General features: G+C 40.2%; 1 protein-coding gene across 2 annotated transcripts in view; it reads right to left on the bottom strand.

Moving 5' to 3' along the window:
* LOC148369247 (chemokine-like protein TAFA-1) overlaps nt 1–27,382 on the bottom strand; it is a 74,635-nt gene that overhangs the window by 3,292 nt on the left and 43,961 nt on the right. For both annotated transcript variants that reach the window (XM_088331192.1, XM_088331193.1), the window contains exon 3: nt 1,973–2,113. In XM_088331192.1, coding sequence (XP_088187318.1) covers nt 1,973–2,113 — 141 coding nt within the window. The remainder of the gene's footprint in view (nt 1–1,972; nt 2,114–27,382) is intronic.

Raw genomic sequence — 27,382 nt, forward strand, 5'->3', positions numbered from 1 at the left:
TATTGTTTCGACTATAATGAATAGACCAATCATCTTGCTATTCTTTGAGTCCCACACCTTTTAGTGTCATGGTTACTCATTACATTCATCTGTGCCCACTCGTTTGGCGCCAGCTGCTGCTGGTTACCTGATTGGTTCACCCTCCTATTTAAGCTCAATACTTTCGATTTCCCTTCGTCAGTTCGTCAGCGAACCTCTGTTTACACAAGGCAAGCATTTTGACTCTGACTCCCGTCAGTCCAGTTTTGTCACCCGTATCCCACTCATCTGTTCCTGATTCCCGGACCACGTTCTCATCTCCCATCCCGGCTAAGGACCCGTTTTTGACCATCAACCACGTTCTGATCAGCCGTCCTGGCTAACGACCCGTTTTTGACCCCCGACCACTTTCTGATCTCCCGTCCGGCTAATGATCCGCTGGTTTTCCTCTTTATAGCAATAAAACTTGTGATTAAATGTTACGCATCTGGGTCCTCCTCTTGTTCTGGTCTTGACATTTAAGGTGGACGTGCTTTTGTAACCTAAGAGATGTAATAAAAAGAAAGGGCGGCTCTGGGGAGGGCATTTAGAACAGGTTGAACTTTCTTATCTGAATTCTTCCCTCGCTGCCCTCCATACAAGTTCAAAATATATGTATATGATGTTTTCCCTCCTTATTTTTATTTTCGCACATCACATTGGGTATTTGTATATTGTATTCCTTTTGCTTTATTATTGTATTGTTCTCAGCGAAGGCATGCTGCTGGAATTGTGAATCTATCTATCTATCTATCTATCTATCTATCTATCTATCTATCTATCTATCTATCTATCTATCTATCTATCTATCTATCTATCTATCTATCTATCTATCTATCTATCTATCTATCTATCTATCTATCTATCTATCTATCTATCTATCTATCTATCTATCTATCTATCTATCTATCTATCTATCTATCTATCTATCTATCTATCTATCTATCTATCTATCTATCTATCTATCTATCTATCTATCTATCTATCTATCTATCTATCTATCTATCTATCTATCTATCTATCTATCTATCTATCTATCTATCTATCTATCTATCTATATATCTATCTATCTTGATTGTCTACTAAACTTTATAATAATTATTTACGTTTTTTTTGCCTCACATGTTTTTCTTGGGCCTGCCTCTTTTTTGCACATTTCTCAGTTGTTTTTTGCACACAAAAAAACCCTAACCGGGAAATCTTCTGATTTGCAAAATTACTTTTTGCGTTTTGATTTTAAGTCTCATTGTGAAATTTTTAAGATACATTTACTTTTTTCTATTTGACAACAAGAAAATATACCCAAAATTAGAGATGCAACTAACATATTTCGGGCCTAAATTAGCAAGACAGCATTTACTGTTTTGGCTGAAAGAAATATAAAACCAGCGAAAAACGTCTCGAGAAACGTGAGGCGAGCCTTGCGAAGTTGGCTTTCACTCATGGGGAGTAAGACACGGCTACTTTTTATTTATCAGGACGAGTTTGAGCAAGACAGGATACTTATTTTTCATGTTACACATAAGAAGCATCAAAATTGGAGCTCTGCCAAACATTTAGCAACAATATTTTCCTTTTTTGTGTTTCCTTCTGCTCATTTTATTTCCGGTAGCTGCTAGGCAGACTTTGGCTAATGTTTACATGCTAACACTACGTTGCTAAATTACTACTGTTGACTTGTTTTAATCCATAAACACATACTTCATGTGTGACATTCGGTCCATTTGCTGACCAGACATAGGTCCCTGTTTTACATAGATAGATAGAAACTTTATTCATCCCCGCAGGGAAATTCACAATTCTATTAAATTCACTGTTTTATTCTGAAATTGAAGAAAAATAGATACACCCTGCATTTGTATCCCTCTTATTTGACATAATTTAGTTGGTTGTTAAAGCATGGGTATTATAAAAATGACGGCAGATTTTGGATCTATGCGTTTATCCTACTCACCATCAACACACGAAGGTCTGTTCCTCGTTGTTCCGGCCACCTTCCCCGGCAGGCACGAACACTTGACTGTTTGTGAACGCTCTTCAATACGATTCTTATTACAGCATCGGTGAGCAGCAATTACTTCACATGTGCCCCCCTCTGATAAGGAAAAAAAACAGTACGTTAGGTTGGTTTCTCAAGGGGGTGAACTAAAACAACATTCCAGTTACCCAAGGCTCTTATTTGGGTTGGCTTTTTATTCATCCATTTAATCATATTTGTCCTCATGTTGGAGTTTCTATCATTTGGGTGAACGGTATTCATCCACAAATCCCTATACTTGAATCATTTATAATAACATCCTAATTTCATGCAACAAGAACACTACAAAATATCACCATAAACATGAATAATAAGTCTGCGCCGTGCGCTTTTTGAGGAGCTGAAAGCCCCTGCAGCTTATTGACGTGGAGTGATGATGAAGAGCTGTGTGTGCGCGTGCAGGAAAAAAAAGTCCTATTAGTGGGAGAAGAGGTCTGCTTCAGGGTCATCATGAATATGAACGCTGGCTCCACCATGCAATTATCACCAAGCTACGAATTGCGCCCCACTGGACAGGAAGCCTGGACTGAGTGGAGTCCACCCACCTCTACCTGGAGGGGGCTCACCCACCCAAAGCGTTCAGACTCTCCACTCCAGAGAGTAGCTCCGCAAAAAAGACGATGTGACAATTACAGCCACCAGCGTGACACAAGATCAAGGGGGCTATCAAGAGAATGAGGTGACGGTGGTCCAAATTTGTCACTGGTATATTGCCAGCAATGGGATGTTTGACAGTGAGCTTTGTTGAATATGGGGCTAGTTTGATTGAATTTGAATGCTATTCTTTTTTGAAACTTGTTCAGATACAGAAGACTTTCCTCGAAGCAGATGAAACATCAGTCTTAATCTTATGTATTCATTTCACGAAGTTGCTTGATTCATTTAGTCCCTTTAGTGCATGCTTATTCCACTCAGGGTCACATAAAAGCTGGAGTCTATCCCAACGGTTGAGGGTGTCCTTGGACTGCCTTCAACTCAAAAGGCACAGCAGTATCAAACACAAATCAAACCTATACTGAACGTATATGTTACTTACTATATAATGTCTGACTTGAATGAAGTTTGTTTGATTTTATTCCTGAGGATTCAGCATTATAGCGTATTTATCTCATCTCAAAAATGAATTATTTATTGTTAAAAAAAATTGTCAGCCACAGTATTAAACATTCATTGATTCATTCATTATCTACACCGCTTATCCTCAGTATGGTCGCGGGGGTGCTGGAGCCCATCCCAGCTATTTTCGGGCAGTGGGCAGGGGACACCCTGAACCGGTTGCTAGCCAGTCGCAGGGCACACAGAGACAGACAACTCACTTGGTCATTCACACCTAGAGACAATTTGGACCGGCCAATTGACCTGACTTTTTGGAAAATGGGAGGAAACCGGAGTGCCCAGAGGAAACTTACGCCATCACGAGGAGAACAGGCAAACTCTACACAGGAACAGTGGTAGCTGGATTTGAACCCATGACCTCAGAACTGTGCCGCGGCCGCGCTAACCACTCATCCGCCGTGCTGCCCGTATCTATCATAATAACAACATTTCCTATTGTTGCTCATTGTCACAACTGATTGCTTTATGGTGTCTGTTGTCCACCATCCAAAGTATCTTTGAAATTGCTGCTAGAGGGGGGCCATCCCCAAGCAGCAGGATCACCCATTACTAAGTGTCCTGAACTAACAATGACTAACTTTACATGCAGAGAATGGTCTGACTGGAATCGGAATTCATAATAATGGAGTAATGCTAAAACATTGTCTACCTGCCGTTTGCGGGCAATGCGGTCAAGGGAAAAAGCGTGAGTAATGTCACAACGCAAACGGACGTCATTTCCGCATTTGACTCTTGAAATTAAATAACAGTTTTCATTTATTTCATTCACTAAATTCAAAAATGTACTGAGCTTGTTTCTTTTACGCTCCAAAAGCTAAGTCCATTGCTGTACTGAATTCCATTGTTTTACACATTGCACTTGTGTGTGGGTTGCCAGACAGTGGATTTACACTATATATGGACTGACACAACAGTGGCATTTTTAAAGTGGGGGCGGAAAACAAAATAGAGAAATACTTCAATACACATGAGACTTTTTTTTGAGTTAGCCACAGATTGCGTCTTACATTTTTATCTGCACTAAAAGTCCAGTTTTTTGCGATAGGAATTGTCCCTGAAGGATGGAAACTGTGTACGCAGTTCTGCGCACAAGAAAACGGGTTATTTGAACAAGTATACCGGGACAAGTGTCATATTTTCACGCCCATAAGACGCACACAAAAGTCTCATATTTCATTCAAAATATGAGCCGCGCCCTTTCACACAGCGCGTTTTTTTTTCCGGCGAATCTGACAGAGGACAGCAGTGTGGGATTCCCTGCGAAAAATTTAATTGTGGTCGTCGCTGCCAAACATTGTCATTATTTTTCTTTTTACTTCCATCCATCCATCCATCCATCCATCCATCCATCCATCCATTACCTGCAAAGCTTATCCTCATGGGTGTCGCGGGGGTGCTGGTGCCCTACTCAGCTGTCCTCGGGCAGTGGGCAGGGTACACCCTGAACTGGTTGCAGACATTCTTTTTACTTTATTTCATTTACTTATATTCAGTTTTTCTCTGTATTTCTGTAGTACTGTTTGTTCCCATTTGTTTCACGATGAAACAGTCAAGCACTACAAAGCCTTCGCTCTGAAAATGATGGTCTACTAGTGATCCCATCAGGCAAGAAGAGATACACAGGTTCAAGAGCGTTCTCCATTCGGGCCCCGGTGCTGTGGAATGCTCTTCCCCCTGAGATTCGATCTGCAACCTCAGTGGAAATGTTTAAATCTTAGCTTAAAACACACTTCCATTCTATAGCATCTGAATAACTTATATTCAGGGTTGGGTAGGGTTACTTTAACTTGATTACTGTCAATTACTTTTGGATTACTCCAATACCAAATATGCTAATAAAAGACAAAATAAACTAAATACGAATAAAATTACTCAATTTTGTGCAGGCTTGGGGAGTAACGGAATACATGGAATGGCAAAAATGATGTTGGCAAGCTGTTTGGATCTATTTTCATTTTGTTTCTGATGCATTTTATGTTAGTTTTGCCGGAGATCAAAGAGATCAAAGCCAGGAGAGAAAGCTTACCACGTGTTGTGAGTCATACTTGTATTCATATTTTGTTTCTTTTGTCTTTTATTAGCATATTTGGTATTGGAGTACTCCAAAAGTAATTGAAAGTAATCAAGGTAAAGTAACCCTACACAACCCTGCTTATATTTTATGTTGACAATATCTGTGTGTTATTTGCTCATGTAGGTTTTAGATCAGGGGATGGTGTCATAATAGTCTGTAGTTTGCAATAGTCTTTGAACTGTGCAGCCCTTTGAGACTCTTTGCGATTAAGGGCTATACAAATAAACATGACTTGACTTGACTACAAAGTTGAAGTTTTCATGCTAATTTTGTTTATAAGTGAGGCAATGTTCAATGTTTAGGATTTAAAAAAAATAACATAATTTTTATAAAACATGAGTTTCTGCTCGGACTGTCGTTCGAGCGGTTTCAAAAGCTGGCTCGGAAAATGAAGCTTTGGCGGAGCTTTTTGTGTCCGAGACGGAGGATGAAGAGTTTGAGGGCTTTTTGCAAAAATGTGAGTACCAAACTGTTTGGTCTTTTTTTTTTTTTTTTTTTACAATTTTGTTGTCCGCTGGTGTTTTACTTTGTGATGTATACTTAATAAACCCCAATCAAACTCAGTTTTGTTCCCAGTGCTTTTCTTTGATACTCAAACTTGTTGTACTATTAAACATGGCCGCGTGAGACTCACGTCTAATAGGCGCCATATGAGCCGACAAAAAATGTTTTGAACCATGTAGAGTGGGCCCTTTAAAACAGAGCGCCTTATAGGTGTGGAAATACGGTAATCGGAAAATTAAATGACGAATCCAAATATTTTATCAGGACTACTTGCGGTCAGACTAATACAATCATATTTCTATATCCGTAATATTCTGATTTAAATCAGACCCAAAGACCCAACAAGAGAAAACAGTAAACTAAGAACTAAGTAGAGTTACGTTGAACTCATAAGAGTGGGAGACACCGGACAAAACAAAATACATGAAAACTGAAATCCAATAAGACTTGTTTAAAGAAACAGCTCACGTTATTAGACTTTTGGTTGGCAAACAAAACCCTGACATGATGGGGACACAAGCTTGGACCAAAAATCCTCTCCTTTTGGTATACTTTAATTTACATTTTAATGTTGTAAGGTTTATAGGTAGTTGTTTTGTGACGGAAGTAAGAGCAAACCAACAATGAACACCCTCTAATCGTATTTGGGGTTCCTCCCATTTTATTTCTTTTTTAGCACTTTTAGAATATTTGAACAAACCACAAAAAAAAAAAAAAAAAGAAAAAATGGCCAAAAACCATTGCTTTATTTCCAACAGCTTTAATTTCTAAAACAATAATTACGCCATCATGTGAGCTCCTGTGGAGATCAGCACTTGACCTGCAGGATTGAAGTAGATATCTCGAGTTTTATGCACTTGATTCCATCATTCTCCACACTTATCAAGCTATTAGGATGAACTCCATGTGGCTAATAGGAGGACTTGTTATTCCAGAAGCAGGTTTCCCCCAGGATCTTTCCATTCAGATTCAAGAATGTTTAAGACCTTTTCTAGACCACAAGACCACATCCAATGAAATTTAAAACCAGTCTCGCACCTATTCTGGCATACAGATATGAGAGGGCGGCGCTGAGTCGTCACGGACCTTTGCTACAGACGCCACCTGGCTGCGACGGTGAGGTTTCTAAAGCCCTATCCCGTGCCACAGCCGCTAAGAGGAGAGGAAAGAGTACGGGGCCCAGGCCCTCAGCCAGGGGAATGTTGTAGAATGCGATGGACCCAGGGGATGATGTGGTAAACATGCTGTGGAACCAAACCCCACCAGCGACGACCCTGCGACACCGGAACACGCTCGCAGTCTTTTTAGGGTTCGGGCAGACGGAGGTATGTGACTGTGGAGTGGTGGACTGAAACTGTTCAGGGCGCCCGAGCGAGAAGCCGCCGCAACGGGGTCAAGACGTCAGCTCTGAGACCCTCGGACAGAGGTTTGCGCCTGACTGCTGCCGTTACCCACGCAACGGGTTCAGGCACCAGCTGAACGACCTTTCCCACTTATTCCCTGGTACAGACAGAACCCAGTAAGAATTTAAATCGCTCAACCACAATGGGTTAAATCTACAGTTTCCTATTCCAAAGTTACTCCGTTGACGACAACGGGTTGGAGACTGACAGTACGTAAAGCTCCAACGTAATGCTGCATTTTTAAAAACACAGAAATCTGGATTTTTGATTCACACATTGCATTTTTGGTCAGCTATTGTTAAAGTCGGAGTAAATGAAAGATTATTTTACAACACATTGTTCCATACATGTTAGTTTACTTATTATACAGTCATTAACTGCAGATAAGACAGGGGAAATTTAGAGTTAACTATAAGACTTTCAAAATGAATTTAAAACATTTTCAAGGCCATTATTTACCGTTATCAAATGTTTTCAAGTTTTTAAGACGGATGTGTGGATGTTTGTAAATAGAAAAGAATAAAGGATTTCTATAAGTTCTGCTTTATGTTTTCATATCTACCACTTTTTCCCGTGCTGATTTGGCAATGGAATGCATTGGTCTATATCAGTGCTTTTCAATTATTTCCTGTCATGATTCCCCTGGAAAGAAAAAACATTACACGCCCCCCTCAACGTCCCCAGAATCTAAAAGATAGTATAATTTGCCATGTCAATTTTTATCAAATGCACTTCTGCATAAAACTTTATCCTTATTAACGTATACAACAAAACTTTACCACTGATCGCACACAATGTGAGCGTTAATCCCCCCTTGTGAAAAAAAAGTTGGGAAAAAAAATCTTCCTTACTATTCCTTTGAGAAGAACTGGTCTATGTCAACCTCTCACCGCAGTGTTTCTTAACAAGTGTACCGTGGCAGAATTGTGTGCCGTGAAACCTTGTTCAGTGTGCCACAGAAAAATGTCCAGACAGAACAATACTTACCATGAGAAAAATTACCTACTTTATCTACCATTGCCCAATTCGAGACAATGATTGATGATTACGTACTGTATAGGACAATTATCTGCTCAGTAGGTACTACAGCTGAATGAATACAGTTACTAATCAATTATTTTTGAGATAATGTTCGAGTTTATGTATTCTGAAAAAAATGATAATGTTCCAATGACCTATAATTGTACTCATTTGAAGTATTATTTTTGCGACTTAAAAATATTACATCAAAAATATAAGAATAACTACTGATGTATTTTTTATTCATAATTCAATGTAAGCTATATTTCCTGTCTCAACTATTTAAATATTACAAAACTGAATTATTTCATGTTTTAAAATTCCACCAAGTCGCTTCATTAAGTATTTTCTACCATGTGGTCTTGTCTGTTTACCTCTAAAAGGACCGATTTCCTTGGTGTTGCGTTAGACACCGCTGATGAAGGCCCAGTCGTCCACTCACATAGTAGTCGTATTCTTTCCCTCCTCTCTTGGTTTTGAGGTGGCAGGGGAATTCCTTAAGTCAGCTGTTTGCGGCTCTTGGGTTATTTGTGTTCCAAGGATGGCTCAAGGGGATGGTCTCTGCAGGACCTCAACGACCACATCAATGTGCTGGAACTACCTGCTACTAATGCCATTCTTCCCGTAACTGAAGGAAGGCACGTGTTTTCATACAAAACACCTATTGTCTTTAATTTGAACCAGTGAGGGGCAATGCTATCTGCCCAGCTGTTACAACAAGTATACCATCTTCTCAGATGGGATGCCCTCCATCCGGCCATTTTGAGGACTGTGTACCTGTCCGTCGATCTGAATTCGCTGGCTTAGTTTCCCCTGTTGCCTAGGCTCTGCTTCGACGATACATGGTCTCTCCCCATCAGGCAGGTTCAGCTGTCCCTTCATGTTGGGCAGGTTAGACATCCTGATCTGAATGGTTGTATCCATAATGTTGGAACATCCTTCCTAATGTCAGGGCGCACGCCAACAGCTGGAAGTTGTATAGCTTATGGCCTAGTGGCCGTTGGGAAAACCTGGTGTCCTGCTTGGTTCCTGCATTTTTGAGTTTCCTGCAGTCCTTCAGGATGAAGCCTGGGCTTTGTCAACCCTGAAGGTCCATGTTCGACAAGTTTGTATGTGTCTCTGTGGGGAGCCAAGACCTGGTGTCTTCGTTCCTTCGGGCGCTCGGCTGCTGTATCCCCATTCTGCGCCTCGGGTCCTGTCTTGGGATCTCCAGGTGGTGCTGGATGGCCTGTACTGGCATCCCTTAGAGCCACTTTCGGGAACGGGCTATCAGTTTGTGTTCTGTAAGACCACATTATTTGCTGGCCTTGACCTCTGATATTGTGTCGGTGAACTACACACCTTGTCTGTTGGCCCTGCCTGCCTGTGGTGGAACTCAGATGGTCTGACAGTCAGATGGTTAAATTCTGCATTTTACCCCAAGTTTCTTTCTGTTCCTGTTGAAAAAGGCCACTAGGACTTGCACGTTACACTCTTTCTTTGGGTTAGAGTTGGTACATCTCAAATGAGGGCGGGTACATGCCGGAGCTCCTGTGTCCTGTGCATGTGTCGCGCTGCTACCTTCATGTGACGCCTGATTTTTGTTCAATCAACTTATTTACTATGGCGGCTAATTGAGAGGTTCTGCTCTGTCCAAGCAGTCCCTTTCCCACTGGATGTTGGATGTAATTCGCCAGTCCTGTGCCACTTCTGACCACCCTTTACTTCTGGACATACGTTGTTATTTGCATGAGGCTGTAGCCGCTTGTTGGGTGTCCTTGGGGACATCTGTCTGAGTGACTCCTATGTATCGGTGGTCTCTTTTCCGAGGTTCTAGATTGCCGATGTGGCCTGCTCCCTACTTATTCTTTGGTTCTTGGAGGTCTTATAAATGAGGGTTATTTTTTCTCTGTTTTTCCTCGTGACCACGCATGTTTTGATCATTCAGTGCTTGAAGTACAGCCTCTGGCGGTCAGGAGGGACGAAATAGAATGAAGTTGAGTTTGAAACTTTTTTTTGTGTGTCATGGATGACCACCAGAGCGTCCTGTCAACTAGAATTCTTGTCTTCATGTGATAAAATTTGGTAGGATACCAACTAGTAGGGACACCGGAACTCATACATATTCTTGTGCTTGTTGCTGCTGCTAATCTTTATTTTGCACATGCGAAGAAAAGAGCTGGAGGTAAAAACAAGAGCCGTTGTAAGCTTTTACCAATAAGGGAGTTTATAAAAAATGAATGTTTACCTCTGATTCCATGTTTTCGTTTGCCGTCAGCTGGGGTTCTGTTAATGTTTACATGCTAACACTATAACGCTTACTATTCACATTTGTTCAGTTTTTATTCATAATAATGTAGTTTGTGTGAGACATTCAATCCATTCATCAGTCGATTGGGACACTAAGCCATGCGCAAGGAGAAAAACTTATTCTGATGAATATGGAAGTGTGACTTGTTTATTGCTGCGACTGACTGGCAACCAGTTCAGGGTGTCCCCTGCCCACTCTCCGAAGATAGCTGGGATGGGCTCCAGAACCCCCGCGACCCTACTGAAGATAAGCGGTGCAGATAATGGATGGATTGATGGACATGTTTATTGTATTAGACTCTGCTGAGTACACCACCATTATTTTTTTTTTGTGTGATTCATTTTGGTGTTGCTGCTTTTGTCTTTTGGCCAAGGGCTCTGCATTTTTGGATAAATACTCCAAATCTTCATTTTGATGTATCCTTAAAAAGCCTGTCATTGTATAGGTTTATAGATTTGGAAATTATTTTTAAAACATAAAAAAAATACTCATCCAGTCATTTTTGCCTGGATTTGAATCGATGCCAAAAAGGTGGAAGAGATTGGGCATTCCCTAGTGGAAACCATTGAAAACGGTTAATGATATTACTGCTAAAAGCGGGGCGTTTGCGTGCCTGCAGCAAGTTGCATTCAAATACTGTGTAAAGTGACATCAATTTTGATACATTTTAATAGGTGCTGGTAAGAAGAAGACATATTTGTTTTTTTTATGAATAAGCATAAAATATTGATAGAATATTGACATTATATGTTTGCATATAGACTGGTCTGGAAAGACGACCCCACTGAGTTGAAGTTTTGGATCCAGTCATGCAAAATTTTTCTGGCTGTCTGATGCATTCAACAAAAGGGCACGCATAAGCAACGTTAATCGTGATGTACCAGCGGAAGCAGTGGGGCATCATTTGAAAACAACAGCCCACAGGGGTTTGTTCTTCTTAATGCATTGCCGTAATTGCAGAAGACAGCCCCAGATTTCTTCTTTGATCTATTAAAAAACATGCAGCTCCACAGAATTAACTTGCGTTGCTTGTCAGCGTCAAACAGAGCAAAGATAACTATATTTGGAAATCATCACCTCCGAAGAATACATTAAAATCAAGCGATAATGCTCATCAGCATAGTACATGCAGCAGGTACAACCGCCACATTTAGACTGAAATGTTGTTTTTCTGCTGGAACGTTGTAGTAAATGTTTCACATGGAGGAGGTGAACGTTACACATGGTAAGTAGTGGACTTGACGATTGGCGCTATGTGAGATTATAATTGTCTTCACAGTGTGTGTGTGTGTGTACACGAGAAGATTTTGATTGACGGCGTCTCGCAGAAATTTTCATGCGCCGGGTCAGAGTTGGTGGAAAAGGTCTCAAACGAGGCTGTTCTGTTTCTGGTGCAGCCATCTTCATTACGCCGAGGTGGGAAACCGGCAGGTAACAAGGCCATCCCACACAACGCTGCACCTTACTCTCATTTACACCTCTGAAAAAGTCATATTTTGCTAAAGCGAGCTCCTGGTTTCCTCGGCTGGTTTGCTGCTTGCTTGCTTTCTGAGTATATTCTACAAAATCTAGTTTATTGATCCAAAAATCAAAAGGTGTAGGAAAATATACTGTAAAATCGGGCTACAGAGAGCATTCTGGTCGAAAGCAGCATGCTCAAATTTAAGAACAAAACTCAATATTTGCTGATACTTAAAATTTAGAAAATGTTCCCAGTGATTCAGAATAAGATATCAGTATTGTCAAGTAAATGAGAGCGGGGTGACGCTGTACACCAAAAACAACGGCGACTAGGTAATGAAGGTGCTGTATCTGAATCAGACCAGCAGGCTTCTCATGCTACTATTAACTATGAAAACAAGTACTATATGTTTCATGTGGAGGAGCGAACCCCTCGCTCCCCCAAAAAACAGTCTGGAGAAAGATGGGCACCACCAGACATGACCTGCCCAAGAAACACCACAGGAAGTGGTCCCCCTACGACCCTGGCGGTTAGGGGATCCGTGAGCCGTTAGCTGAACAGGCCACACAGAATTTAAAGCCTGGCATTCTTCATACTGTTGTTTTTTATTTGATATTTTGTCAAACCTTCATTGAATGTTTATCCTAGAGTGCCATGTTTAGTCTCGTTACAAACAATGTTCACTACGTTGTTCTTAATGACAATAAAGTCAATTGTTATCATAACTCCAAAGATCCCCTCCCATTCAAGCAATTTATAATTCGATTCCTAAGAGACATTTAAACTAAAAAGTGATTGATATGGCGATATTAATCATCAGAGTTTAAATGGATTGAGATCTTCAAAATGTTAGATATTAAAGTTGTATATTTATACAGTGTATTTATTAATATATTTATTTTCGTATTTCGTTGAGTTGCTAAATATTGGTGATTTATTTATTCACTTATTTAAAAGTAGATTGGAATATATAGCTGTGACAAAGTGTACAAGTATGCCAAAGGCCATTGTGCTTGCCTGCAAATCATGCAGAAATCATCTTTCACACTCATTTCACCATTATATCTACAACAATTAGGACAACAGACGATATATAGCGACAGAAAAAAATTCTGTACGCCTTGAAAAATGAGCCAAAATGGCAAAAAATTCCTTGCACTTGTACGTTTTATTTGAGAGAAACGTCTGGCATTGAATCCCTACATTCCTTTCATCCATTCATCCATCCATGCCTCTGTCCTTCCATCCGTCTGTCCAGTCATCCATTTATCCATTCATCCATCCAAGCTCTCAATGCAGAGGAGCAGCTGCTCTATATTGAGTCCCTCCAAGATGACCGAGCTTCTGACCCTATTTCTGTGGCTAGAAATTCTGTCCATTAATGTTATGAACAGAATCAGTGACAACAGGCAGCTTGGGCGGAGTCCAACTCCCACTGGAAACGAATCCAACCTATTTCCGGAGAGGTGGACCAGACTCTGAGACCAAACAACCCGGATAAGACTGTCTGGTATCCCATACTCCCGAAGCCCGAAAACCCCCAAACAGGGTTTCCCCCGAGGAACATGGTCGAATGCCTTCTCGAAGTGCACAAAACACGTGTAGACCGGATGGGCAAACTACCATGAACCCTAAAGGGTCCTGCAGTGTGTATAGAGCTGGTCCAGTGTTCCACAGCCCAGATGAAAACCACAATACTCATCCTGAATCTGAGATTTGAGATCCTGATGGACCCTCCTCTCCAGTACCCCCAAATGGAACCTCTCAACCACACACACTAGTTTGGGCTCCTTCCACGCCAGAGAGGTGACATTCCATGTCCTAAAAGCCAGCCTCTGTAGCCAGGGACCCCCTCCTTGGGCTGCCACCCTGCTCTCTATGCACCTGACCCTTTTAGCCCCTCCTACAGGTGGTGAGTTTATAGGAAGGGGGATCCACTTCATCCCTTTGGGCTGAGCCCGGCCGGACCTGTTAGTGTAAGCCCGACTACCAGGGGCTTGCCAGCAGACCTCACCTCCCAAGGGAAAAATCCTGTTCCAATGTTTTTTCTCAATACAGGGGGTCTGAGAGCTACGGTTCATCTGGCATACTAAATTAATATAGTGATTTTTTTTAATATATTTTGTTTTCCCATATCGATACTTCGTCAAAATTTAATGTGATTTTTTTTTTACTTTTATTCTTCATGCCAAATGTATCATAGCTTAATATTAACCATGACAAGGCTTTTTATAGCAGGATGCCTCTCATCTCCTTTAACTGAGGTCAAATAGCAACTTTGATGCTTAAACGGTGAGGTAATTCAATTTCATTCCCTGCGCAAATGCATCTGCATTATTTCAGAGCAGCGAGCAGATTTTTCTGACATCAGAAAAATATAATTTTCACATTTTCACATCAAAGAATTCATTACCTCGTGTGATAGTGACATGGCTTCCAAGTCGATGCCTTCTTATGATTTTCAAATCGCTTTGGGTCTCTTCGCGTTACATAAATTATCTACCAGGAACTGAAACAATAAAAGGGCAAAAAGACTTGAAATGGTCCCAACATTATTGTGACATTTTGAGTCATGTCAGACATATTTCTTGTCCTTTGTTATGTTTGACTCCATCTCAAAGCGGCAGTTTTGTTATGGCTGCACATCAAGACGGAACTGCGTCCTGACAGTTTGTGTAAAATATGTTTTAATAATGCCAGAGGCACAAAACGCAACGGCATGTTTTCAAATCTTTTTGGTTTTATAGTCGCAATTGGCTCAGTACATGAAAATATGTCAGATTTATTTAATAAGCCCATTTTTACATTTTGAAATGCTTTTGGATGAAGAGGGTTGGAAAAAAATACTCAACGTTATATACAATTCTATTTATCGGTCTCTAATTTTTCTCATAGAAAGATTTGAATGTAGCCGCATCCAACTTAATCAACCACAGAGACCTTTAAACCAAATGATATCCCTGTGAAAAGTATAATGGAAGCGATGCCGACTGATTTTTTTTATGTAAACATTTGTAAAGATTGTGTAAAGTAATGACAGATGAGGTACACAAAGAATTGGTGAATTAGCATCGCAAGCTAACCTATAATTAATAAAATAGCATTATCTCGGTAAACAAAGCCACTTAAAAAGGTTCTCAATCTGCATTGATCAGGATTCATACAGGTGTTTGTACTTGAAAACGGTTGAATTTTAATAATGTATTTTCAAGGTTTGAAAAGTGCTTGGAGTTTGCATTAAGTGCTTGTTAATGCATAAAATTGTTTAAACGTTTCTCTGCAGTCAGACTTGATAGACTACGCATAAAATGAAGATGTGTATTAATGCATGGATAAGGTATAAATTATTATATTTTTCTATGGGCTCTGCAAAAAAAGGAAGTAGCGTTTCTCAGTGGTACATTGTATAGATGGATAGATAGATAGATGGATACTTTATTCATCCCCGCAGGGAAATTCATACTTCCAACAGCATCCCTGCGCTGGAGAAGAAAACAATAATAAAGCAAAAAGAATACAATACACAAATACCAAATGTGACGTGTTAGTACCCAATGTAGCGTGTTATACAGAGTATCTAGATAGTGCTACACAGTATACACACTGCAATAAAAATACGGTAATATGCAATGTGGGGGGTGTGGTTTAATGTGGGCCTTTACTCTGCCGGGTGGAGTTAAAGAGCCTCATGACATGAGGAAGAAAAGTTCTCCTCAGTCTGTCCGTGGTACAAGACTGTGACAGCAGTCTGTCGCTGAAGCTGCTCTTCTGTCTGGATATGATGCTGTGTAGTTGATGTGATTAATTGTCCATGATTGACCGCAGCTTTTCCAGTGCCCGTCTCTCAGCTACTGTTGTCAGACTGTCCAGCTCTGTGCCCACAACAGAACTCGCTTTCCTCGCCAGTTTATTGAGACAAGAGGCATCCTTCTTCATGACGCTGCCTCCCCAACACGCTGCCGCATAGAAGAGGGTGCTTGCCACAACAGTCTCATAGAATATTTTCAGGAGCTTTTTGCAACTGTTGAAAGACGCCAGCCTTCTGAGGGAGTAAAGTCGTCTTTGACCTTTCCTACATAGAGCTTCAGTGTTGGCAGTTATTTTATTGTCCAGCTGCACACCCAGGTATTTGTAGGTCTGGACCAACTCTACACATTCTACACATTGATAGTTATAGGAACCGGGTGAGTTCTAGTTCTCCTGAAGTCCACCACCATCTCCCTGGTCTTGGTGGTGTTCAGGTGCAGGTGGTTTGCATCGCTCCATTGGAGAAAGTCCTGAATCAATTTCCTGTACTCCTCCTCCTGCCTACTTCTGATCCATCCCACGATAGCAGTATCATTAGCTAACTTCTGCACATGGCAAGACTCAGAGTTGTACTGAAAGTCCGACGTATACAGGGTGAATAGGAACGGAGGGAGCACGGTCCCCTGCGGAGATCCTGTGCTGCTAACCACAGTGTCCGATTTACAGCCCCCCTGTTTCACATACTGGGGTCTGCCTGTCAGGTAGTCCGTAATCCATTCTACAAGGTGTGAGCTAACTTCCTGCAACTAAAACAGTAAGCAACATAATACCTACAATTTACCAAATACCTATATGGGGAGAGATTTGTCTCAAACATATCTATACACGTATAAAATCCACAAATATGTTCAGGATTTACCCAAGATCTAAAAATCACGTCTTAGTAAATGCCTCGATTAAAAATTGCCTATGTAAATTGCAGATATATTTTTGGATCTGCAAAATGCATCAAACCAGATTTTTTTTTATTTTAACTATACTGGAGATATTGGAAAATTAGCTATTTCCTTAAAAGGGTGCTTGGCCATGAAAAAGGTGTACAAAACCTGATTTATTCAAATGTAACGTAAAAAAAAAGAGAAATATACATTCAGACAATGGAAGGTGTCCAAAAATGTTGTTCAGCTTACACCTGGGGTGGGCGGATACATATATCGATATTATAGAAATTAAGCAAGAACTTGAATCTTTACCCCTTCACCAATTTCCTCAAAGTGCTGCTTCTATAGGTAGCTTAGTCCATTTATCTCTTACCCAGTGCCCCCAGCCACTTGCTAAGTTATGCCTGTTTGTGTGACTGACAGGCACACTCGTAGCACTTCTCCCTACCTGGCCTGCTGCAGCATCTTGCCTGCCAGGCAGAAAAGAAGGCTAAGTCCATGTGTGCACCCTTATCAGAAGCAAAATTTAACAGAGGCAAACAGGAAGCGGAGTGGAGTGTGGAATTCGTTTTTATCAACAGCAGAAAAGTACAATGCTAGGTATAATTTGTGTGGTAAAGTTGTCTGCTACTGCGGAGAATTAACATGAACACGTGAAACAAGGTAACCCCACAGAGAGGAATAAGCTGAAACCAAAAATGTAAACATGTTACTGTTCCTGAACAAAAACCTGTGGATCTGCTGTCACTATGGCAACAGAGCCAAAAGGGCTTGTTTGTTACATTGCTGATTTTCCATTGGACTCCCTTGAGTTTTGCTCTGTCACAATTGTTGTTGTATAACTGTTTTATTTTTGGATACTGTTAAAGTTTTTTTAGATTTTATTGTTCACACTATTTGCAGTAATTGACTTTACTTTCGCAGCACGGCGGCGCAGTGGTTAGCGCTTGTGCGGCACAGTTCATGTCATGGGAACCTGTCGTGGGTTCAAATCCAGCTCCAGACTTTCTGTGCGGAGTTTGTATGTTCTCCCCGTGCTTGCGTGGGTTTCCTCCGGGCACTCCGGTTTCCTCCCACATTCCAAAAACATGCATTTCAGGTGAAGTGGCCGGTCCAAATTGTCCCTAGGTGTGAATGAGCGAATGAGTTGTCTGTCCCCGTGTGCCCTGCGATTGGCTGGCAACCAGTTCAGGGTGTCCCCTGCCCACTGCCCGAAGATGGCTGGGATGGGCTCCAGCCCCCCCCCCGCGACCCTAATGAGGATAAGCGGTACGGCTAATGAGATGAGATGAGACTTTACTTTCAAAACATTGTTAAATGGAAGGTATAGTTGACATGTTGGACATATTTGTATTTTTATTGCATGACTTCTTTTTTTATTTGAGTCTTGTTTTTTTGTCTGATACAGTTGTAATAAAAATATATCTATTTTTCTGTTACTTAATAAGAATTTAAATATTTTAGGGCCTAAAATCTTTGTGCTGTGTTCATATCAACTAACTCAAGTGCCGCGACCTTACTTATTTCATGATCACGACATCTCCAAGCAAATTTTATCAGTATTGGATCAGTATCGATCGATACTATGATGAATCTACATGGATCGGATCAATGCTAAAAATCTAAAAATCACAGTAAAGCTCACCCCTACACTACACCCCGAAATAAAATAATTTAATTAATAAAAAGATTGTAGGCTTGAATAGGTCCATATTTCTCTCTCGGAGAAGGTGTTCAAGAGGTGTTTATTATTTTTTTTTTTTTTTCAAAATTTTGGCAACCCTAGTTACAAGTATGGCCACAGAACTAACTGAACTCATATCTCAAGGTACACACCCAGGGTACACTAAAGTACACTTAACTGATGAATTTACATGGTAAATATTAAAAAAAAAAAAGTTTTTTGCATCCATATGTGTTATAAGCCTTCTGAAGTCCATTCTAATCATTCAGATGACTAAATATTGGAGTAATCAGGTATTTATCGTCGGCTCTCCTTTATTATCTTCTAACAATCTAAACATGGCAATCAGATTACCGTAAAATCCGGACTATAGAGCGCACCTGATTATAAGCCGCACCCACCACATTCTAAGAGGATAACCGCTTTTGTACTTACAAAAGCCGCACCCGTATATAAGCCACATGCGCCCACATTAAAACATGTAACACAATCACAAAAGTAACCCAAACCCGACTTCAAGTCCCGCGATTGTGACTAAATATAAAGTACTCAGACCAAAAAACACAACCTGCAAAATAAACGGAAAATGATACCGGTACTTAAGGTTTGATGCAGACCTGCAGAGTCCGGGTCCTGTTGAAAGTAATCCAAGGAAAAAAAGTTTATATTTCCAAAGGTAAGGGTGGGAAAAAAATATATCGACTATTGTCGGCCGCATCCACAAACACGTCTCACCTTTACTCCACTTCCCGTCAGTCCGCGTTTGCCCCGCCCCTTTTTCTCATTTGCTCGTGCAAAACATATCAGAACAAGTTTAAAAAATAAATACATTACAAAAATATACAGTTACAAATACATATTATACATGATTACACATATTTACAAAAAAAGACGGTACACTGAGAGAGTTTTCAAAGCTTTAATAATAATAATATAACTTTCATCCCAAACCGTGACTGTGACAGGTAGCAACACGCTACTAGCAACACGCTCGCAAAACAGTAAACGGATCTGTCAAAATAATGTACCGTACTTGTAAAAATCACGGTAAACCGTCGGCATCTTCCGCCTTTTAACTGACGCCATCAAAGTCGTCTTCCTCAGGATAGGAAAGAAACTGTGTCATGTAGACGTCATCCAACGCTCCCTTATTCTAAAACACGCTAGCAATATGGTCGCAAAGTAAAGTTTACGTGCAATAGCTCTTTTTCCTTGGTTATCGGATTGCTCGATTGCTTTTAGCTTGAAAGCTGCTTCATGTGCCTTTCTATTTGCAATTTGCATGATGAGGGTAACTTTACTCTAATTTAATTTGTGTACAAGCTAAAAAGTTGCAGTCTTCCTCGGCGCATACATTCCAGCGGTCTAAATCTTACCTTTTGTACTCGAGCGCCGCTGGCGGCCGTTAGGAGAATTACATAAATTGGCCGCATCGCTGAATAAGCCCCAGGGTTGAACGTTTGGGAAACATTAGCGGCTTATAGTCCGGAATTTACGGTAATATCGTCATGGTTTGAACGATGTGAGGTTTGAACAATTTTTCTCAACACTTTTAACTTCACCATCTTCAAATGATCTCAGAACCACCATTTTACTACTTGATTGAGAAGGACACCAGAGTTTATCAGGGCTCAGGTAACAACCAATCGTTCAGAAAAGCAGTGATGGAACATGCTCCCGAATTGCAATGGCTTCTATAGGGACATGTAGATGGCCCTTCAAATAGTACAAAACACAGCAAAGAGTGAGGCAAATTGGCCAGTCTACTGCAATGGAAATACCACAATGCAATGAGTTGGTGTCTAGAATAATGAGGCCAGACTCTGCGGGTATCTCTGGAGAGACTCATAGCTACTGTTTGAAAAGCAAACACTTCCCCTGCAAGAGAAACACGCCAAATGAATATGTTTTACCTGTATGGGTGGCTCAAATATCGTGAACAGTATAACTTAATAATCCAAGTATGAATTAAATGAGCGAGTGTGCAGCACTGACTGTTCATTGCATGTATGGCCTCAGAGAAGGAATGTGGAAACCTGCTTCTCAGTCCTGCCTTTGGGTAAAGCTGATTGGTTGCCCCTCACTACTGTATTTTCAAGCTTTTTTAACAGTAGAACGATATCATTTTAATGCATAAGAAATAGTTTATCTCAAATACCCAAGCTTTGAAATATGAAGAAGGATTGTGGATTCTGATCTTGTCCTTCGTGTATTCATTGCATTTCGTGAGGAGAATTTTAGCAAATTAAGAGGCTGGAGATAAACTACTTCTCAAGAAGTTTTTATTGGCATGCAGGATATATTCTGGAACCACCGCAAAACAAGTCTTTAATCGGACAATCTTAGCAATAGTCTCTCTATGACTTTTTGAAGCAAGATTTTTTAAAAACTTTTTTCAGGCGTTGTGTAGGGCCACATGAAACCGCAAAACCGTTTTCTGTTCGCCATCGTTCGCACATTTTTGTGTAATTCTCAAAATCTCAGTTAGTTTTTTGAGGCATTGTATAGTTCAACAGGAAACCACAACTTCAGTGTTCAGCTTGCACCTTGGTCTCGGGGTTTCTTGACATCAGGCTGAACTTTGATCCTTTGCTTAAAGTTTCTGACATTACTTTGAACTTGTAGTTTGCATTGAAAATATCAATTTTCAATAAAAGCTGATATACTTCATGTAAAATAGGTCTAAAGATACCAGTTATTATTTTCAAGTCCTCACATTAAAAAAAATAACTTTTTCTTTTTCATTTTTACATTTTAAACAATATTTTGAATTTGGGGAAATAATTGAAAGTTCTCTTTTGTATCACAATGATTTTCGCAGATATGGACAAAATCCTGAGGCTAATGTTTTATTGTTTTATAATTGTAATTCGCTTTTGTGCAATGTAAATGGCTGGCCACTGTTCTATTAAAAATGGGACATACAGGTACCCTAATTTACAAGGTTCTATAACTCAGATTGAATGAAATTTCTTAATTTTAACACAATTTTCTCCAAAGCTCATTTTGCCCTTGGCCACGATTGTTTTTTAAAAATGTGTTGTTTTTTTTCCAGAGCGTTTTTAAAATACATGAACAGATCGGGCTGATTTCATTTTGTTATCAGTATTGATACAGGCACTGTTAGAAAATAAAGTTAAGGTATAATAATAAATCCCTAAAAGGACACTGCGTAAAATTTGATCATTGTACGTCCTGTATTGTGTAGTGCAGGGGTGTCAAACTCATTCTGCTTGGGGCCCACAAGGTGGATAAACGTTTTTTTTGGGGGGGCAACTAGCACAAAAAGCATGTCTTAGCTGGAGGGCTGGGTGCCTGTTGGGAGGCTCACAATTATGATAAAAGTATGATTCAGGGATGCAAGCTTTGATTGCAAAACAAATATTATGTTTTTTTTCCCCCACATTTTTTTCCTTTGACAGAAATGTAATCTCTTGTAGTGTTTATCAACTGTGCATTCGTGAAAAAAAGCAAAACACCTTGAAATAATTTCCACTTTTACAGACGCTCCCCTACTTATGACCATTCGACTTCCGAAAAACGGTGAATACGAACTTTGATGTTTTTATTGTTTAATATCTCGTGCATCCATTCAATATGGTTAGGGTGAAAGTGGAATAAGAAAGATTGATGGGGTTGAGAAAAATCGCTTTTTTTGCCCACTTTCTACCACAAGGGAGAAAGTAGCCTTACTCTTGAAGCCCATCTTCCACAAGTAAGTTACATTTCACTTTATTTATCTTTTAGAGCATATTATTTTATAGAATGTTTATTTTTTAGTACAAAATAACGCAGGTTACGTAAACAAGCCAAAAACATACTTATATAAACCTTTAATATACAAAATATAGCACAGAAGCAACTTACGAATGAAATTAACCTACAAAAGGTCGTCCGGAATCTCGTTTGTGAATAGAGCAACTTCTGTACTCGTAAACACATGGAGACTGGAAAGTGAAAAAAATAGCACACAAGCACTGATTTAAATAATTGATTCATAGATTTAAAAGTCGTTGTGTTTTTTTTTGATGAAAATGTTTACCTGAATGTGGGAACTTTGCTGTTAGTTTTCATTAAAAACAAAACAAACCCAAAAAATTCTTTAAACTTCTGCAACAACACCCAGGAGCTATTTTATCAATGTTGTGTTTTTTGTATTGCTTTAAAAACCGTGTAGAGGGAATTGGTTTAATTTCAATTTTTTGAATTTCGAATGTAACTTTGTGGTAACCAAATTAGCAACCAGTGGGTGCTAGGGGTCTACCACAAGAATTGGCTTAAAATAATCTGTTTTTATTCTTTATTTCTTTAAATTATTCTTTATGTCAAGATCATTATTCTAAAGGAGCAAACCCTCAATACATATATTGAATCTTTACTTTTATTTGATCAATTTTACAGTTCATTGACTTTGTGATAAAATTGATTAATCCAAAGGAAAACTGTGGACTCAAACAGAATGCATTTGTGGTATGTATCTAAAAAAACGACTATCTATTTATACATGGCAAAAAAATCAATACAACAAAAAAACATTGTGAGAAGACGAACTCACGCGCATCCTATTAAACGAATCGTGAAATGTGGGAAAGAGCAGAACAATTATGCAAATAATTCAGTCCAAAAGACATAGAATCGTCTGATCTCCTCAAATATATTTCTCCTTATACCTTCGGGGACCATGGCTGATTTGTTGTATCAATCTGTCTGTCTGTCTGTCTGTCTGTCTGTCTGTCTGTCTGTCGGTCTGTCTGTCTGTCGGTCTGTCGGTCTGTCGGTCTGTCGGTCTGTCTGTCTGTCTGTCTGTCTGTCTGTCTGTCTGTCTGTCTGTCTGTTTGTCTGTCTGTCTGTCTGTCTGTCTGTCTGTCTGTCTGTCTGTCCGCCCGTCTTTCTTTTTGCCACTTTGAGCCGCGTGCCTAAGCTAGTTGGGTCAAAGAATCAGAATCTTCTAGTACACGTGGACAAAGCAAAAAAATTGAAAAGAGAATGGTGGCTTGTTGTGCTTTTTATGGATATACATATGGATGCACTCAAAGCCGTATCATAAAGTAATGAAAAACAAGAACAAACTCTCATAAATAAAAATGTTTTTGGCTCTATTTTTTCATAATTCAATCTTGTTGAGTTTCATTAGCGCTATAGTCCTGGGCGAGTACCACAGGAGCCTGAAGTCACCTGCTTTGTCCGAGAGAAAACTGGCACAAAGGATGTCTTTTCGCTTGGGGATCACATGTAGGACACTCAATTTGGCATTGACAACCACCTTGGTGGCTTACATTGTTTTAATGTTTGTTCAAAAAAAGGCCTGCACCATATTGCCAGACTGACTTCCCTTGATGTAAAAGAAAAAAATATCTTTCTGGAACCATACTGTGACCATACTGTGTATCAGGGGTTTAGGAACCTTTTCGACTCCTCTTGCACTATCGGCACTATGGTAAAATACTATACGTAGCCATAATACAATACAACTTTTACTTATATCTGTACATTCAAGGAAACTGTGTGGGTCAGATGTATCGACATTTCGTTCTGTATACACGTGTACTAGAATGACAATAAAGTAGATCTGAATCTGATCTGAATCTGAATCTGAATAAAAACAAAATCGTTTAGATATTTTTTTGAGAGAGCCACACCATACCAGCTCAGTAGCCTAGATGGTAAGGCGCCCGCTTTGAGACTGGGAGGTCGGTGGTTCGCGCCCCGGCCGAGTCATTCCTAAGACTTAAAAAGTGGTCGGCGGCGCCCTCTGTTGGCTGCGGCTGCATCGGCTCGCTACAACGGGTCAGGTGCAATCGACATTTCGTTCTGTGTACATTGTTACACAGAATGACAATACAAGGAAATTATTATTATTATTATTATATTATTATTATATATTGTAAGACAAAATTCAACAAAACTGCCAAATCCAGCTAATTCTTCAGCACATTTTTTTTCCACTGTGTGATATTTGTTGATTTGAAAAATGTTGTGAAATAGTAATAACGCGAAGGCTGTGTCCCATATCAATAGAAGTATACCACTTAAAATTACTGGCCTGGCCAGCTTTCGTTCTTAACTCATACGAGCTCCTGGATAAAATGTAATGTCTATTCCATACATTTTTACAGCACTGGAAAATGGTAAAACGTGTTTGTCCCTCTATAGAAACCGTATTTAAAAAAAAAAAGATTTTCCTCTCCAATCTTTTTAAATGTGCGCCAATGCTCCACGTGCGTGTAGCCAAAACCTGCTTTAGTTGGAAAAACACCACATGGAGTCAGGTGTGTTTAAAAACTCTTTCGCTCTTTCTGTTAGTCTCATCACGTGGTGATCACAGCAGGGAGACAGAGAGAGACAGTAAGAGACAGAGAGAGACAGGGACAGACGGATACAAAGACAGAGACAGAGATAGACAAAGAGAGAGAGAGAAAGAGAGAGAGGGGGGGTAGAAAGAGAGAGAAAGAGAGAGGAAAAGAGAGAGAGAGAGACAGACAATGAGAGAGAGAGAGAGAGAGAGAGAGAGAGAGAGAGAGAGAGAGAGAGAGAGAGAGAGAGAGAGAGAGAGAGAGAGAGAGATAAAGAGAGAGAGAGAGAGATAGGAGAGAAAGAGAGCTACAGAGCATGGCCTGCTTTGGCACCCAGTTTCGTAAAAAAAAGGGGGCGAGCAGACGCTGGTATGTACATTTAAATACTCAGTGACGTTGTCGACCACCAGGGGCGAGTCATGTTATGCCTGTTTCGAAAATTCCTGCTGTTTACAAAATAAAGTTATCTGGGCGCCAAATTGATTGATTAATAGGCAATTCCATCCAAACATGAAATAAAATAATCAAGCATGAATTATGACAACATAAAAAAAAATCCAAATAATATTCTGAATACAAGCTGAACCTTTGGTAGTTTGAGCCTTTATCATATATTTGGAGTGATCCCAGTGTACACTGGTCTGCACTTTTCTTTTGAAGCTGTCCGTCGCGGGCATAGAAAGACTGGCAGTAAAGTATAATCCAATCCTCCAAGAGGAAACAAAATTGAGAAAGGGGAAATGAAAAGATCTTGACGAATTATGAGCTCTGGTTGATTAATGGTTAATCTCATCTCATCTCATTAGCTGCACCACTTATCCTCAGTAGGTTCGCGGGGCTGCTGGAGCCCATCCCAGCAATCATCGGGCAGTGGGCAGGGGACACCTTTAACTGGTTGCCAGCCAGTCGCAAGGCACATAGAGACAGACATCTCACTCACTCATTCACACCTAGGGACAATTTGGACCGGCCAATCCACCTGAAATGCATGTCTTTGGAATGTGGGAGGAAACCGGAGTGCCCGGAGGAAACCCAAGCAAGCACGGAGAGAACATACAAACTCCGCACAGGAAGCCCTGACTAATGGTTGTCAGCAAATAAAGCTACAGTGGATACTTTGTAAGTGGCGCCTTGCTTTGGCGACATCAGGTTGATATATTTAAAACTGCGGGTCCTTGTTTCTTAATTTTTCCCTTGTGGTTGGACATATTTGGCCTGCACGCCGTGATTTTGAAACATCTGGTGAAGTATAACCGAAAACGAGCGCCACAAAGCACAAAGGAGAATACAGGCCACAGAGATTTAAAGAGACCAAACCGATCCTTGTTTACCTTATTTTTCTGTCCAGCCTTTTACTTTTTTATGAAGCACCCAAAGCAGCAAGATGGCAGATAATCATATCAGCTCCCTTAAAGGGAGACTTATATTATGTAAAATAAATAGAAATGTATCGAACTAGGAGTATTTTAATAAAAAACCCATTTATGTGATAGTTCATGTATTTTGGCTTTTCAAACAATATTGTTCTTTTTTATGGATGAAGTTTTTTTCTTTTCACTAAGAGGTGCTAAACAATGCACAATGTCCCTTTAATGTCTATATGTGAAGAAAATATGTCTTATGTTACAACGTGGACACCTGTGGTTTATTTTACAATGCAGTTTATGTATGTAGAAAATGTATTCGCTTTTAAAAATTTATGGGTGAGTCTTCTTTTTAGGCGTTTTGTTATGTCTATTAATTAGTTATTGGCCAACTGTGAATTATCTGGAAAATACCGTAAACTCAGTAGAGTAAATGTGGCTGTGACATCCAAGTGTTCTGCGTGACTCCACACAAAGTCGAGGCCTGTGTGACCCTGCGGTTAATTATTTTCCTTTTGAAAGACATTTAATAAGAGACAGCGGGTTTCGATTTTCGGACAACTGTGGTCTGCGTTTCTGAGCAACACCCCTGTCACCTTTTAATGAGAATCGCAACCAAGGTGACCCGTAATAGGCTCAGCTTCCTCCACAAGCCAGCGGGTGACTGGGGCTCTGCCAGCAGAAAGTCAAATGTATGCAGATGCAGGAACAAAATATGTGACTGCGCGTTGTTGAGTTATTTTCTCCCTGTCACCGGTAAAAACATAAATCCCTGTAGTGCTATTGTTGTTCCGCAGCGCAAGCCGAGTGACACATTGCTCGATAAACTGTGAGACAAATTAGTTTTGAAGCAGGGGAAAAAAAAACTTGGGACGGCACACACGTTGGAGTAAACAATTAAAGGGGAGAGTTAGAGTGTATCTGACAACTGAAGTCAAAGCGAAGGCTTGAGATGAATTCCAGATTAGGAGCATGTCGAAATAAGGCACGAGATGGATATAGAAAAATCAGATCATGTTACCAGCAAAGATAAACTCTCCCTTGCTGACAAAAGCACACTATGAGGCACACGTTCACAAATTTCCCAACATCATGTTATGAGAATAAATCAAAATGGAGATTTTTCAAATGCTCAGATGGAGCAATGATGGTGCATTTTCATTTTTTCCACACTGTCAAGTCTAATCAAATGGCGGAGAACACAGTGAGTGAGAGGACATTTGCAGTAATAACAGATAGCTTTTTTGACTTCCAATAAAACACACATACGAAAATACACTTTCCACCTTCATCCTCTTCAGCCACAATTTTTAAAGGTTTCAATTCGTCCTCTGTCCTCGCAATGGGGCTACCTTCTAAATGTCAAGCTGCACGCGTCTGTCTATCAGAATCTTTTTTTCCCCACCCGTCGTGCGTCCACGACTGTTA

This window comes from Urocampus carinirostris, chromosome 3 (assembly GCF_059441175.1).
Source record: "Urocampus carinirostris isolate Australia breed hairy pipefish chromosome 3, RoL_Ucar_1.0, whole genome shotgun sequence".
Classification (NCBI taxonomy): domain Eukaryota; kingdom Metazoa; phylum Chordata; class Actinopteri; order Syngnathiformes; family Syngnathidae; genus Urocampus; species Urocampus carinirostris.